Source organism: Nannospalax galili, unplaced genomic scaffold (genome assembly GCF_000622305.1).
Source record: "Nannospalax galili isolate Female #2095 unplaced genomic scaffold, S.galili_v1.0 scaffold286, whole genome shotgun sequence".
Classification (NCBI taxonomy): domain Eukaryota; kingdom Metazoa; phylum Chordata; class Mammalia; order Rodentia; family Spalacidae; genus Nannospalax; species Nannospalax galili.
The window spans coordinates 3,594,836-3,609,264 of record NW_008359442.1 but is presented as its reverse complement, the minus strand read 5'-3'; the positions used below and the strand labels follow the sequence as shown (position 1 = coordinate 3,609,264).

General features: G+C 40.0%; 1 protein-coding gene across 4 annotated transcripts in view; it reads right to left on the bottom strand.

Annotated features, from left to right (window-relative positions):
- The window catches only part of Asb3 (ankyrin repeat and SOCS box containing 3), a 148,027-nt gene that overhangs the window by 100,847 nt on the left and 32,751 nt on the right, over positions 1-14,429 (bottom strand). For all 4 annotated transcript variants that reach the window (XM_017795581.2, XM_008823021.3, XM_029558623.1 and 1 more), the window contains one exon: positions 3,921-4,079. In XM_017795581.2, the coding sequence (XP_017651070.1) occupies positions 3,921-4,079 (159 nt within the window). The remainder of the gene's footprint in view (positions 1-3,920; positions 4,080-14,429) is intronic.

The following is a 14,429-nucleotide window of genomic DNA, read 5'->3' as shown; positions in this document are numbered from 1 at the left end:
ATGTCTAGGTTGTGCTAAGACATCATGCCACACCTGTGATATTGCTGATAGACATGCAAACCGTAAACCTTTACAAGAAGCAAGCTGAGGCTGGGTATAGCTTAGTGAAAGCATATGCAACCTAGAGATCCAAAGAATAAACATCAGAAAAACCCAAATTAAAAGACATTTTACAAAGTGAATGAGCTAAACTCTTCACAAATGTTTAAATCAGGGGCTGGAGAGATGGCTCAGAAGTTATGAGTACTTGCTGCTCTTCCAGAGGGACCTGAGTTCAGTTCCTGTCAGGAGGGTCATGACTCTGTAACTCCAGGTCCAGGGAATTCAATGCCCACTTCTGACCTTGGCAGGCATCTGCACATACAAAGCGCACACACGCACGCATGCGCGCACTCATGCCAGACAAAAAAAGTAATAAAAATAATTCTTTTTAAAGTTAAAATCAACGAAGACTGAAAATCTGTTCAAAATTAAAGGAAGCTAAAGAGTCATGACAATGTAAATGTTAACAAAGCTCCTGGACCAACCTTTTTCTTTCATTATAAAGAACATTAGTAGATCAATTTGAAAGATAGAATAAAGTTTGGAAATTAAATAACAGTACTTTTCCAACATTAGTTTCCTGCTTTTGATCACTGGTATGGTAGTTATGTAAGAGAACTTTAAATTACTTTAGGAAGTCCACACTTAAGTATTCAAAGTCAAAGGCAAGCTTAATTAAACTCAAAAGGGTTTAAGAAAAAATTAAACATGGAAAAATATAAAGAAAGGAATAAAACTCTCAAGCAAAATGGTAAGAGAACAAAATCTAAGTGAAACTACAAGAATTGGATATTTCCATAAATCTAAGGAGAGAAACAGAAAGAACAAATAATCACGAAAAACTACTATCACTGGCAATTAGAAAAATGCAAATTAAAACTAAAACGAGACATCACTAAAACCCTACAAAAATGATGCGATAGAGAAGAGATAGCAGTATCAAGTGCTAACAAGACTATGAGGTACCTGAAACTCTCAAATATTCATGGAAAATAGCAGAGCACTTTCAAAAACTTTCCAACTTATTTTTCAGAGTTAAACATACTTAGCCTACCTAAGCAATCATAAGTACTAAGCTAAGAAAAATTAAACATATTCACAGAAACATGTCCGCAAATGTGTGTAACTGATTTATTTACTGTACTAGTTACTTTTCTGTTACTTTGATAATAAACACCATGACCAGGGAACTTAGAAAAAGAAGAGTTTATTTAGCTTAGGGTTCCAAAAGGGCAGAGGCAGTCCATCATGGCGGGGAGGCATGGCAGCAGAGGTGGCTGGAGGAGGAGCGGAAACTAAGCTCTCACATTATTACGCAGGCACAGGAAACAAAAGGGCAACTCAAGATCCAGCAAGGTTTAAGAACTCTCTAAGCCCACCCTCAGTGACATTTCCTCCAGCATAGCCACACCTTCTAAGACCTCCCAAAAACAGCATCACCAACTGGAGACAAAATGTCCAAATACTTGGAGCCTATGGGGAACATTCTCATTCAATCCATCACATTTACCAAACAATGAAAGCTTCAAATAAATAAACTATGGTATATCTATATAATAAAATATTCATCAATAAAAGGGGATAGATTATTGGTACACGCAAGAATATAGATGAACGCCAAAAGTATTATGCTAGATTTTTTTTATAAAAAGTAGTCTTGGCGTGGTGGTGCACACCTTTAGTCCCAGCACTTGGGAGGCAGAGGAAGGCGGATCTTTGTGAATTCAAGGCCAGCCTGGTCTACATAGTGAGTTCAGGTCAGCTGGGACTACAGGGAGATGCCGTCTCAAAAAGACCAAAAAAAAAAAAAAAAGTAGTCTCAAAGACTCCACCGTACCTTATTCCACATATCCATGGCATTCTGTAGAAAGTGAAATATGAGAATGACAATAGATCAGTGGCTAGCAGGGGTAGAGTTAAGGAGAAGAAAGGTTAACTAAAACCAGGCAGAAAAGTTAGACATGGTGGCACATGTCTATAATCAAAGTCCTTGGAAGGCAGAAGAAGGAAGATCACCACCAATTCAAGGCTGGCAGACTAGACCTATATAGTGAGACCCCCGTCTCAAAAATCAAGCAGCAAGATAAAATTTGGAATGATGTTGTAGCCCCATTGATCATCAAAAAAATCATTAAAACTTGGGGTTAGAGGAGCTAGAGAGATGAATCAGTGGTTAAGAGCACTGGCAGCTCTTGCAGAGGACCTAGGTTTGATTCCCAGCACCCACATGGTAGCTAACAACCATTTGTAAAAGGGGAATCCAACACCCTCTTCTGACCTCCATGGGCACTGCAGAACACGGATGCACTCATACACATCCAGGTAATACACTCATACACATAAAAAAAAATTAAAATAATAATACAATTTTTTTGGTCTTTTTGAGACAGGGTCTCCCTGTAGCCCCAGCTGTCCTGGAACTCACTATGTAGACCAGGCTGGCCTTGAACTCACAGAGATCCGCCTGCCTCTGCCTCCCGAGTGCTGGGATTAAAGGTGTGCACCACTACGGCTGGCCCAATAATACAATTTTTTTTAATGTTTTATTATTTTTATGTGTATGAGTATATTATTGCCTGCATGTGTGTGAGTGCACCCATGTCATGCAATGCTGCGGAGGTCAGAAGGGGGTGTCAGGTTCCCCTGGAACTGGAGTTAAGGACAGTTCGTAGCCACCATGTGGGTGCTGGGAATCAAACCTGGGTCCTCTGCAAGAGCAGTCAGCTCTTAAGTGCTGTGCCATCTCTCCAGCCCCAAAATAATAATACAATTTTTTAGAAAGGAGGTTGGAGAGATGACTCAGTGGATAAGAGTGCTTGCTATGTAAACACAGGACCTAAGTTCAAATCCCCAGCACCCACATAAAATTCTGGACATAGTCATGTACCTATAACCCCAGGACTGTGGGGGGTAGAGATAGGAGGATCAAAGTTTAGTGAGATACCATGTCTCTACAAGGGAATAAGGCAGAGAATGACAGAGCAAGACATCCAGCATCCTCCTCCATCCTCCTCACATGGACACAGGCTCATGTACACACACATATGCACACAAGCACATGCATGCATACGTCTTAGAACTCTCAACTTTACAACACATCATTTCTCTTAATAAATTACATTCACAAAGAAAAAAGTACTTCCATGAATATTTCATTTTATTCTCACCCAAATAACAAAAACCAGGTAGATACAGGACAATGACTCTCATCTTATGAGAAAATGGAAGCATACAGCAAGTAAATAATCACACAAATTATATGTGGCAGGGCCAAAACTGGAGTCTAGATATACCAATTCTATTTGAAGGCTTTATTCTCTTAATTTTCTCATGTTTCACTCAATTTTATGAGACAAAAATGTCCCTAAAAAACAAAAGGGTAAACACAAGCAAATAAAGAGGGGGATGCTACTAGAAGAGTGTCACTTAAAATGTGGCTGTGTTCCTTAAGGAACTTAAAAAGTCTCTAACTGAAGAAATCTGAAAAATGATCCATACAGGCAACAAATTAACTGGCATCATGGGATTAGTGGATGATTTCTTCCAAAAAACCTTCTTAATACACAAAAAGCAAGCATTAACCTTTCACAGATAACCTCATAGCTATTGCTGCAATTCAAGCTCTGCCTGATCTTCAGAACCTCATTGAGAACAGGGTGACTACAATGCAGAACACATTTTGCAACAAACATCTAGTCCTAAACACTACCACCACTGATGGGTAGAAAACAAGACTGAAACCTTTAAAAATAGCTTTTCAGTTTCAGAATCAAAGAAATGGTAGTACAATATTTGACAAAGACACATTCTATAACATTTCTCTAACAAAAAATAAATAATAAAAACATACATCTGTACCGAAAACAAGCATACATCACCTACAAACAAGGGCGTGTTTTCTTCTAAAGTAGTTGCATTAGGATCTGCCCCAGCTTCCAGAAGAATCTGTGCAATCTTCCAATGTCCTTGACTTGCAGCAAGATGTAATGCAGAAAAGCCCTCAAAAGTCTTTGTCTGAATATAGTTTTCAGATGAGTCTGTGGAAGAAAGAAAATCCATCAACCAGATGATTGTTACTGCTATTTCCTGGGCTTGAAAAGCAATGATTGTAAGAGGAATTTAATAGAAATTAGAATATAAGGGAATCAAGGAAAAGCTTTGTAAGGCTCCCGGTGTCAACAGCCCTTTGGCATTCTCGCCACATGAACAAGTTGTTCACTCTAGTTGTTCCTTCTCTAATTTTTAGTGGAGGGGAAGACAGTAGTGGCAGGAATTGAAAGGCAACCCAAAAATCAAGATTTGAGGTAAATACAGCACCAAAGACTGACTTTAACAAGGTTTACTGAAGCAGGGGCTAGAGAGAGAGATGGCTCAGGGGTTATGAGCACTGGCAGTCTTATAGAGGATCTAGGTTCAGTTCCTACCACTCACACAGAGGCTCACACCATCTGTAACTCCAGTTCCAAGAGTTCTAACCCAGTCTTCCAGGCTCCATAAGCACAAGGCACATATGTGATGCACATATATACAGACAAACCAACACTCAAAACACATAAAATAAAACTAAATAAATCTTTTCTGAAAAATGAAAGCCAGGCATGGTAGCACACATGATGGCCTCTGGAGGCAAAGGAAGGCAGATCTCTGTGAGACTGAAGCCAGCCTGGTCTACATACCAAGTTCCAGACCAACTGGGGATACTGGGAAAGCCTGTCTCACAAAGACCAAAAACAACAAAATTAAATTAATAAAAATTTAAAAAGATTTACTGAAATGGAAAGAAATTACCTTATTTCTAGCATTACTTTCTTATATTCAACTAATAAAGCAATTTTAAAGCCTCCTTTTCATTTTTTATACATGTCATTTGCTGGGAGGGGAATGAATGTGCACATATGTACCTGTGTGTGTAGTGTTCCAAGGACAACCTCAGGCGTCATCCTCAGAATCACCACCCACCTCCTTTGAGGCAGTCTCTCATTGGCCTCAAGTTCACCATTGGCTAGACAAGCTGGTCAACAAGTCCAAGGACCCTTCTGTCTCTACCTCTGCAGCACTACTATGTAGTTCAGTTTTACATCGGTTCTGTGATGTAAACTCAGGTCCTTATGCTTGCAACAAGCATTTTATTGACTGAGTTATCTCCCCAGTCTGTAAACAGTCCTTTTCTAACTTGGGACTATAGTTTAATAGTTAATGAAAAGGAAAGAAAAATGCACAGAAACCACCCAATTCATAAGAAATTTATGAGCTAATTTAAGGAATATACTTATGATGGAAAGCTGAATGTTGTGTTAACATCCAAATTATGTAGATAACATCTATATTAAAATATTTTAAATTTCACAGCAATAATATTTAGTTTCTCTTTGCCTATGCCTTCATAAACAGTAAAATTCTAAGTCCTTAGACTCTAAGGTGAATGGTGAAGGCATTTCTGAAAGTAGTAATATGCAAAACAAACTTCTAAAAACATATTCTTGAAAGACTAGAATTGAAACTAAATCTCCTGACTAAAATAACCATCTATTTTAAGTAATTCTTGTAATTGTAACTCAGTGATGAAATAGACAGTCTAAGCCATAATATTCAAAAAGCAGCTTACAGAATAAACAACTAAATGACTAGCTAGATGAAGCCATTATTTTAAAAGTGCGTCACCACAGGTTGGCGAGATGGCTCAGTAGATAAGAGCACAGGCTGTTCTTGCAGAAGGCCTGAATTTGAATCCCAGCACCCACATGGCAGTTAACAACCATCTGTAACTCCAGTTCCAGGGGATCCAATGCCCTCTTCTGTCCTCCGACGGCACTGCATGACACGGGTCTACTTACATACATGCAGGCATAACACTCATACATATAAAATAAAAAATAAGTAATTTTTTAAAAGATGCCTTATCATAGAAACTGTGTTTCAGAGATGAATCAGAAAAGGATCTGTGCTGCATAGCTTTAGTGTCAACTTGACACACCTGGGTTGAGGGAGCCTCAATTGGGGAATTGCCCCCATAGGACTGGCCTGTGGCCATGTCTGTGGGGCATCTTCTTGATTGTTGAGTGAGGTGGGAGGGCCCAGCCCAGTGTGGGTGGTGCCACCCCTAGGCAGGCGGGCCTGTGTTGCATAAGAAAGCAGGCTGAGCAGGGGCCAGGGGAGCAAACCAGTAAGCAGCATTCCTCCATGGCCTGTGCTCCAGCTCCTGCCTCCAGGTTCTTACCCTGAGTTCCTACCTTGGGCTCCCTGATGAAGTGTGACCTGGGATATGTAAGCTAAATAAACCCTTTCCTCCCCAAGTTGGTAGTAGTCAGAGTATTTTGTCACAGCAATGGAGAAACAAGCTAGAACAAGATCCCTACTCAGATCAGTTTTTCATTCAGTACTCCAGGTATTAACCTTATAGTCTTATGGTTATAAACGACACAAAGACACAGATACACCGTATATAACTGACAGAGGTAGAAAATTCCTCCAGTAGTACCCAGCCCCAAGATCTTGGTTTTGGACATCATTCTCCAACAAAAGAAACCAACAGTCTCAGCCAGGCTTGGTGCACCCATGTCATGAAACACATGCAGAGGTCAGAAGAGGGCATCAGATCCCCTGGAACTGGAGTTACAGATAGTTCTTAGCTGCCATGTGGATGCTGGGAATTGAACCCAGGTCCTCTCCAAGAGCAGTCAGTGCTCTTAACCACCGAGTCATCTCTCCAGCCCCAGGCCCACTCTTTTTGTTATTGTTTTTGGTTTATGGATTTTTTTGAAACAGGGCCTCCCTGTATCCCCAGTTAGCCTGGAATTTGCTTTGTAGACTAGGCTGGCCTGGATCTTACAGAGATCTGCCTGCCTCTCCTCCACATGCTGGGATTAAAGGGTGCCCAGTAGGGCCCACTCTTAAAAACTAAAGTTAAAAGTCAGGCTGTTTATCCCAGTATAACTAATGTTGGCAGAGTAACTCATATAGCCCCAGTGACATTCTTCCTCTAGCAAAGCTGCACCTCCTAAAACTCCCCAAACAGCTCCACCAGTTGGAGAGTATTCAAATACCTAGTGGGGAAGGGGGGATTCTCATTCAAACCACCACAAATGGTGACTTGGATAAAATTTTTTATTAAAAAGAAAAAAAAACCCTAATTAGTCAGGAAGTAACATTAGAGTTAAGAGATATGGAATTAGAAGAGTTACGTGGCAATCCTGACTTTGCCAATTACTCTGCAAATTACTTAAACTCTTTATGGTTCAAGTTTAAAAATCATGGAACAAGCGTAAACATTTAACTGGCCTAATCTTCAGTGTGATTCAATAGAATTATGATTATAACTTGAATTTTTATAAAACAAATGCAAGTAGATATGTAATTATTACAATATTTATATACTATAGGAGTTGCTATAAATTTGGCAAAGCATCATTTTAAGAATGTTTTCAGAGCCAGTGAGATGGCTTAGTGGGTAAAAGCACTCGCCATACAAGCTTGGTAACCTGAGTTTGGTCCCTGGAACCCATGTTAAGGTGGAAGGAGAGAAACAACTTCACAAAATCATCTTCCACACATGCCCCCACCCCCCTTCTCCTCTCTTTAGTGGGTAAAGGGGCTTGCTGTCAAGTCTGACGATCCAAATTTCCTCTCTAGAGCCTTCATGGTGGAAGGAGAACTGACTCCTTCAAGTTGTCCTCTGACCTTCACATATGCACAATGGCACGCACACACACACACACACACACACACACACACACACACTGGTAGTAATAATAATAATTTTTTTAATGTTTTAAAAAGAAAGTTTCAGACAGGCATGCTAGTGCACACCTGTAATTCCAGTAAGCTAAGGCAGGAGGACTACAGAATGAGTCCAAAGGAAGAAAATGGGGCGGGGGGTTAATACCCATCCAAATTGGTTTTAGAATTTCCAATGATAACTGCCTTCCTTAAACTGATGTATGAGTTTTACCAAAGGGAAACTCTTGTACCGACTATGTCACCAACTATCTTTCTTCCACTCCTGACAGGCGGGCTACTTGAAGAAAATGGTTCATACTAGGTTTTTAATGTCTTAGCCTCTGCTCCTTTTCCTCAGAAGGTAAAGCCGTTACCGTGTCTAATGTACTTACAAAACTTGAAATGAGAGGCATGAAAGACTTCCTAATGGATAACACTGTGAGAGCATCCGGTCTTTGATAAGTTGAGATCTTGTTTACATTTGGGTGTTAGGGCCATGTAAGCTGTGCCTGTGCCAACCATCTGTGCAGCTGTGACAAGAATAGGGTGGGATACTCCCTGGACACCACACCCTATGTCTGCTGACACAAAGTATACTTTTATTTCTAAATAATGAACTGGCCTATTATAATTATGATAGATAGTAAAGTGTTATGTTGCTTTTCACTAACCACTAAGAGTTAAAACAAAAACCACATGGTTTTCGGCAGGAAAACAGGTTAAAAATTGAGTATAGAACTGTATCTCAATAAAATTCTATCTCAATAGAATTTAGTGAGGCCAAACAAATCTCAAATGTGCTGATCACAAAGGTGAAAAACGTCTGTACCAGATTATAATAACATCAAGCCTTTATCAAAGGAAAACAACTCTCCCCTCATAGGGAGTAAGAGATAATTTACTTTGAGCTAAGTATGAATGACCACAGCCTGGAAACATGGATTCAGGTTGCCTTGAGTTACATATTCCAATAGATAAGCAGTTACATAAACTTCTATAGTAACAGATAAAAAGCACATCACAAATCAAGGCATTTTCCAAAACAGTGGTAGGAAACATCAAGTATATATATATATTACAGCAAAGAGGAAGACTCTACTATAAATTTTGTACGTTAACTGATAACATCCTTAGCTTTGCAGAATTGTAATCCTCAAGTATAAACAAGAACTCACAAGTTTTATCAGAGACCAGATATATTCACAGCTTTGATGGAAGCTAATAGTCTATTACTAAATTAATATACCCAAAAGTTTCATCTAATAGCAGAAAAGATGTTAGCTCAGGTACAGAGGTGGGTGGCAGATAGATATTAAGGAGACTAAAGATGGCCTAAGATAATTTAGACTCTTCATCTACAACAGTCCAACTCTCCACAGTCACAACATTCTAATCCATCTATTGACTCCATAGAATCTTTAATCTTAACATGTAACCACTTCCATGTTGAAACGTGTTATTCAGCATAACTTAAAATCCATGTTTCTGGGCCATGGTCACTCATATTTAGCTCAAAATAAACCATGTTGGAGCTGGGGATATGACTCAAGTAGGTAAAAGTGTCTACCACTCAAGTATGAAGACCTGAGTTTGGATCCCCAACACCCACATCTCCCATCCCACAGCATGATCCCTGAAGTTCATTAGCCAACCAGCCTAGCCTAATCAAGAGAGACTGCCTCAAAAAATAAGGTGCAGAGGCTGGAGAGATGGCTCAGTGGTTAAGAGCACATTGCTCTTGCAAAGGATCCAAGTTCAGTTCCCAGCATTCCCATCAGGTGGCTAACAAATCACTATAACTCCAGTTCTGAGGGATCCAACATCCTCTTCTGGACTCTGTTGTCCTCTGACCGCCACATGATACATGCACCATGGCATGGGAATGGATGTACACACACGCGCACACACACACACACACACACACACACACACACACACACACACAATTTTTAAAGTGAAACTAAATGTTTTTTAAGAAAAAAAATAAGACGCAGAAGTGATCAAGGAAGACATATGATGTCAACCTCTGATCTCTATACAAAGAAACAAAATATACCACACACACACACACACACACACACACACACACACACACACGAATAAACTATATTATTCTCTTAGAGGACAGAACAATACTTTGCGTCAAGGTGACCTTCTCAGCAAATGGTTTAATACTGAATGGCAAGGTTAATGCAACTGAAGATTATTATTGCCATCTAAGATGCTATGCCTCAGAAGATCTCAATATCCACTACACTGAAGTTCCAAAACAGAAAGAACACAAGGGAAGTTTGTTATATACTAATGCTTGATAAAGAGAGAGCTAAGGTAGAAAAAAAAAAAACAAAAACATATTTTCTGAGTAGTTTACACCATACTTGAATGTTCTTTTTTTTTTTTTTCGGTCTTTTTGAGACAGTGATTCCCTGTAGCCCCAGCTGACCTGGAACTCACTATGTAGACCAGGCTGGCTTCGAACTCACAGAGATCCACCTGCCTCTGCCTCTGCCTCTGCCTCTGCCTCCCAAGTGCTGGGATTAAAGGCGTGGACCACCATGCCCGGCAAATGTTCTTTTCTTACTTAGGTGGGAAGACCATGTACAGTTCTCAGGAAAGAGCCTGATCTATATTTAAGAAGCAAATAAAATCTTTCTGTTTCAGACCCCTCCATTCATTTTGCTCAGGCCTGAGCATCTTTGTACTTTTGCATAATAATTATCGTTTATTATTTCCGACAGTTTACTTACATTAAGAAGTCGATGGCCAGGTGTGATGGCACACACCTTTAATCCTAGCACTTGACAGGCAGAGACAGGTGGATCTCTGTGAGTTCCAGGCCAGCCTGGTCTACATACTGAGTTCCAGGCCAGCTGGGGCTACAGGGAGACCCTGACTCAAAAAGACCAAAACGAAAAAAAGAAGTTGTCAAGGTAGGGGTGAGCATGTAATTCAGTGATGGAGAGCTTCCCTAGCATGCAGGAAACCCTGGGTTTGGTCCCTAGTCCCTCAACGAAGGAAGGAAGATGGGAAGGGAAGAAGAGGAAAAAAGAAAGAAAGCTAGTAGAAATTATTGAACAGAAGACTCTCAACATATACACCAGTGGAGCTATAAAGACAAGAGGCTTATGATTCATATGGAACACAGATAGAGAAAAAAATAGAGAACTAATGTGCTTTGGCAACTTTTAAGATTAACCAACGACACTAGGTTAATTGGCACAAATATAAGAATGCGGCTTTTGTTACTAAGCAGAACAGACTTTGCTTCACTCTTCCAGATTAGAAACATTAATGTTTTACCATCATTTTAAAATACCTCTGTCAGCCAGCTGTGGGGACACATGCTTTTAATCCCAGCACAGATCTCTGTGAGTTCAAGGCTAGCCTGGTCTACATAATGAGGTCCAAGCCAGCTAGGGGCTACATAGTAAGAACTTGTCAATAATAATAATGATAATAATAATAATAATACAAGATTGTGACTATTTTACCATAAAGAAATGATAAATGTTTAAAGAAATAAGCTAATCTGATTTAAATATTATACAATGTATACATGTTTTGAAACATCACAGAGTAACCCTTAAAAAAGTCTTTTCTATATGTCAAAAAACAGTTCTGGGGCCAGGCGTGCTGGTGCACACCTTTAATCCCAGCACTTGGTAGGCAGAGGCAGGCAGATCTCTGTGAGTTCAAAGCCAGTCTGGTCTACATAGTGAGTTCCAGGACAGCTGGGGCTACAGGGAGACCCTGTCTCAAAAAGACAACAACAACAAAAAAAAAAAAAAAAAAAAAAAAAAATTCAAAAAAAAAAAAAAAAAAAAAAAAAAAAAAAAAAAAAAAAAAAAGTCTGGGCAGGTGTGGTGGGCTGGTGGTGCATGCCTTTAATTCCAGCACTCTGGAGGCAGAGGCAGGAGGAGCTCTGTGAATTCAAAGCAGCCTGGTCTACCTAGTGAGTTCCAGGTCAGCTAGGGCTACAGGGAAACTCTATCTCAAAAAGACAAAAAATTTAAATTAATTAATTAATTAATTAAAGTAAATAAAGTAAATAAAAATAAAAAGCAGTTCTAGGAGAGTAGTGCAATGGTGAAGCACTTGCCTAGCTATGTGCAAAGCAGTGTGTAAAACAAACTTAAAGAGGCGAGAGAGGACTCAGTCAATGAAGTGCTTTCAGACATGTTCAATCCCAAGCGCCTACATAAAAGCTGGTGCTGCAGTGCACACCTATAATCTTAGTCATAGGGAGGCAGATATGAGGATTCCTGGAGCTCACTAGTCAACTAGTCTGGCCAAATCAGCACAGCTCCAAGTTCAGTGAGAAACCCTATCTCAAAAAAATAAGATGAGGAGCAATTGAGAAGATATGCAACATTGGCCTCTGGCTTCCATGTGTACATGTACCACTAACATATATGCACAAATACATACACACATATATAAGCTTTTCCTTTTTTTTGTCTTTTTTGTCTTTTTTGAAACAGGGTCTCCCTGTAGCCCCAGCTGTCCTGGAACTCACTATGTAGACCAGGCTGGCTTTGAACTCCCAGAGATCCGCGTGCCTGGCCTCCCGAGTGCTGGGATTAAAGGCGTGCGCCACCACGCCCGGCCACCACCACGCCCGGCCATGTTTTTCCTTTTAAACTGAAGTACCTCCTCACATGTAGCATTATGCCAGCTAGACCTCTTACAAAAAAACAGACAAGCTATCATTTCTCACTGGTCAGTGTTATGGGGCTTGAATCATCCAGAATTATTTAAATTAAATCTGATTAATCCTGGCTATTGGTTTTATGCCTCTCATAAGGCATACAACCCCACTGGGCGTGGTGGTGCACTCCTTTAATCCCAGCACTCAGGAGGCAGAGGCAGGAGGATGAGCTCTGTGAGTTCAAGGCCAGCCTGGTCAACATAGTGAATTCCAGGCAGCTGGGGCTACAGGGAGACCCCATCTCAAAAAGAAGAACCCCCTCCAAAAAAAAGACAAACAACCCCATTCCTCAGTTCCCCAGAAAATACTTATTTTTATGTATGTATCTCAAACAGTTGTGGCTTTTTCATGTAAGTTATGCATATATATACATATGTATATATATATTTTAAGTATGGATTTTAGCTAATAAAAAGAAAAAGACAAAGACAAGTTCGTCAGGGAGGAGAAATAAAAAAGAATGCTTTTATATATACAGTTGAGCTACACGGGGTCCAAAAGGGATAACAGAACAGAGGCAGTGTATAAAACCTTGTTTTAAGCAAACAAAAGACTATCCATACAGTTGTTTCTTTTCCACAAAGTAATAAATTAGTAGTTCTGACAAGCTATGGACTCAAAAACTCTAAGATTTAAACAACTACACTGTGTGCTAAGCTCACAGGAAGAAGACAGTCTGAATTTCCATGTTGAGCGAAAGGTAAAGGTTCAATGAAAGTTATATTCATCCTCAGTTGAAATCAGCAGAACACAAGCTGGGTGTGGAGACACATGCCTATGATCCCAGCACCCGGAAATGGAAGATCAGGAGTTTAAAGTTGTCCTAAAGAGACCCCATTAAAAACAAAAAGTTATCAATGCTTATTAGTAATATGGTATTATAGGAAAAAGTAAGGGCTTTAAAGTCAGACAGAAATGGTTCAAATCAAATATCCTAGTTTCTTATGTATCCTAAACTCAACGTCTCTGAGCTTTGGTCTTCTCAAAAAAAAAAAAAAAAAATGGAGATAAGTGTAATACGATTTCTAACAGGTGACAAATCACATAAATTAAGCATATGGCACAGAGCAGTGCGCAGTCACCAGGAGTTTTTCTTCCAGTTCCCTTCTCTCTGTTAGACCTCTTTACTCAGTAGTGTGCTGATTACCATTTAAATGGCTATCCCAGGGGAAAGAAACTAGGTTTGTAGCACTGGATGATTTCTTTGGTGTCAATACTCCTGCCATGGATGATCCCAAGCTACAGGCATTCAGCACACAAAATCATAAAGACTTGTGCAATAATACACTATCACTCTCTGGCTCACTACTGTTTTATTTTCTTCATACTTTCACCTTTTGAAATAACCTTGCTTAATTCTAAAAATATTTATTATGTACCTCCCCTGACAAGAATAAAAGCACTATAAAGACAAGCATGCTGACCCAAGCTGTACTGCATATATCAAGTACAAGTAACACAAAATAAAAAACTATTATCAAAAGTAAAAAACTGAAGTGTTTTTTAAAAAGGAGGAGTGGGGAAGCTGGAGAGATGGCTCCACAGTTAAGAGCACTGGCTGATCTTACAGAAGACCCAGGTTCGAATCTCAGCACCCACATGATAGGATAACAACTGTTCAGGCCAAGAGATCCGATGCCCACCTCTGTTCTCTGTAGGCACTGCAGGCATAACATTCATACACATAAAATAAAAATATGCCGTAGTGGCTTATTAATTAATTTTTTAAAAAAAGACTAATCCAGCACTCCTATCCTCAGGCCTCTTGGGATAAGTCTAAAGCGCAGCCCTCCGCGCCTTGACTCCCCAAGCCACATTCACCCTTCCATCTCCCCCGCTGTTCACTACTCCCAGTTTGGGACCTGCGCCATCCCTAGACTTGGGGCCCCAGACACCGGGGGAACCAATACTGCTTCCTGACCCTTCTCACCCAGACCAACTTAGTGCCTTTCTTGGGCCCCAG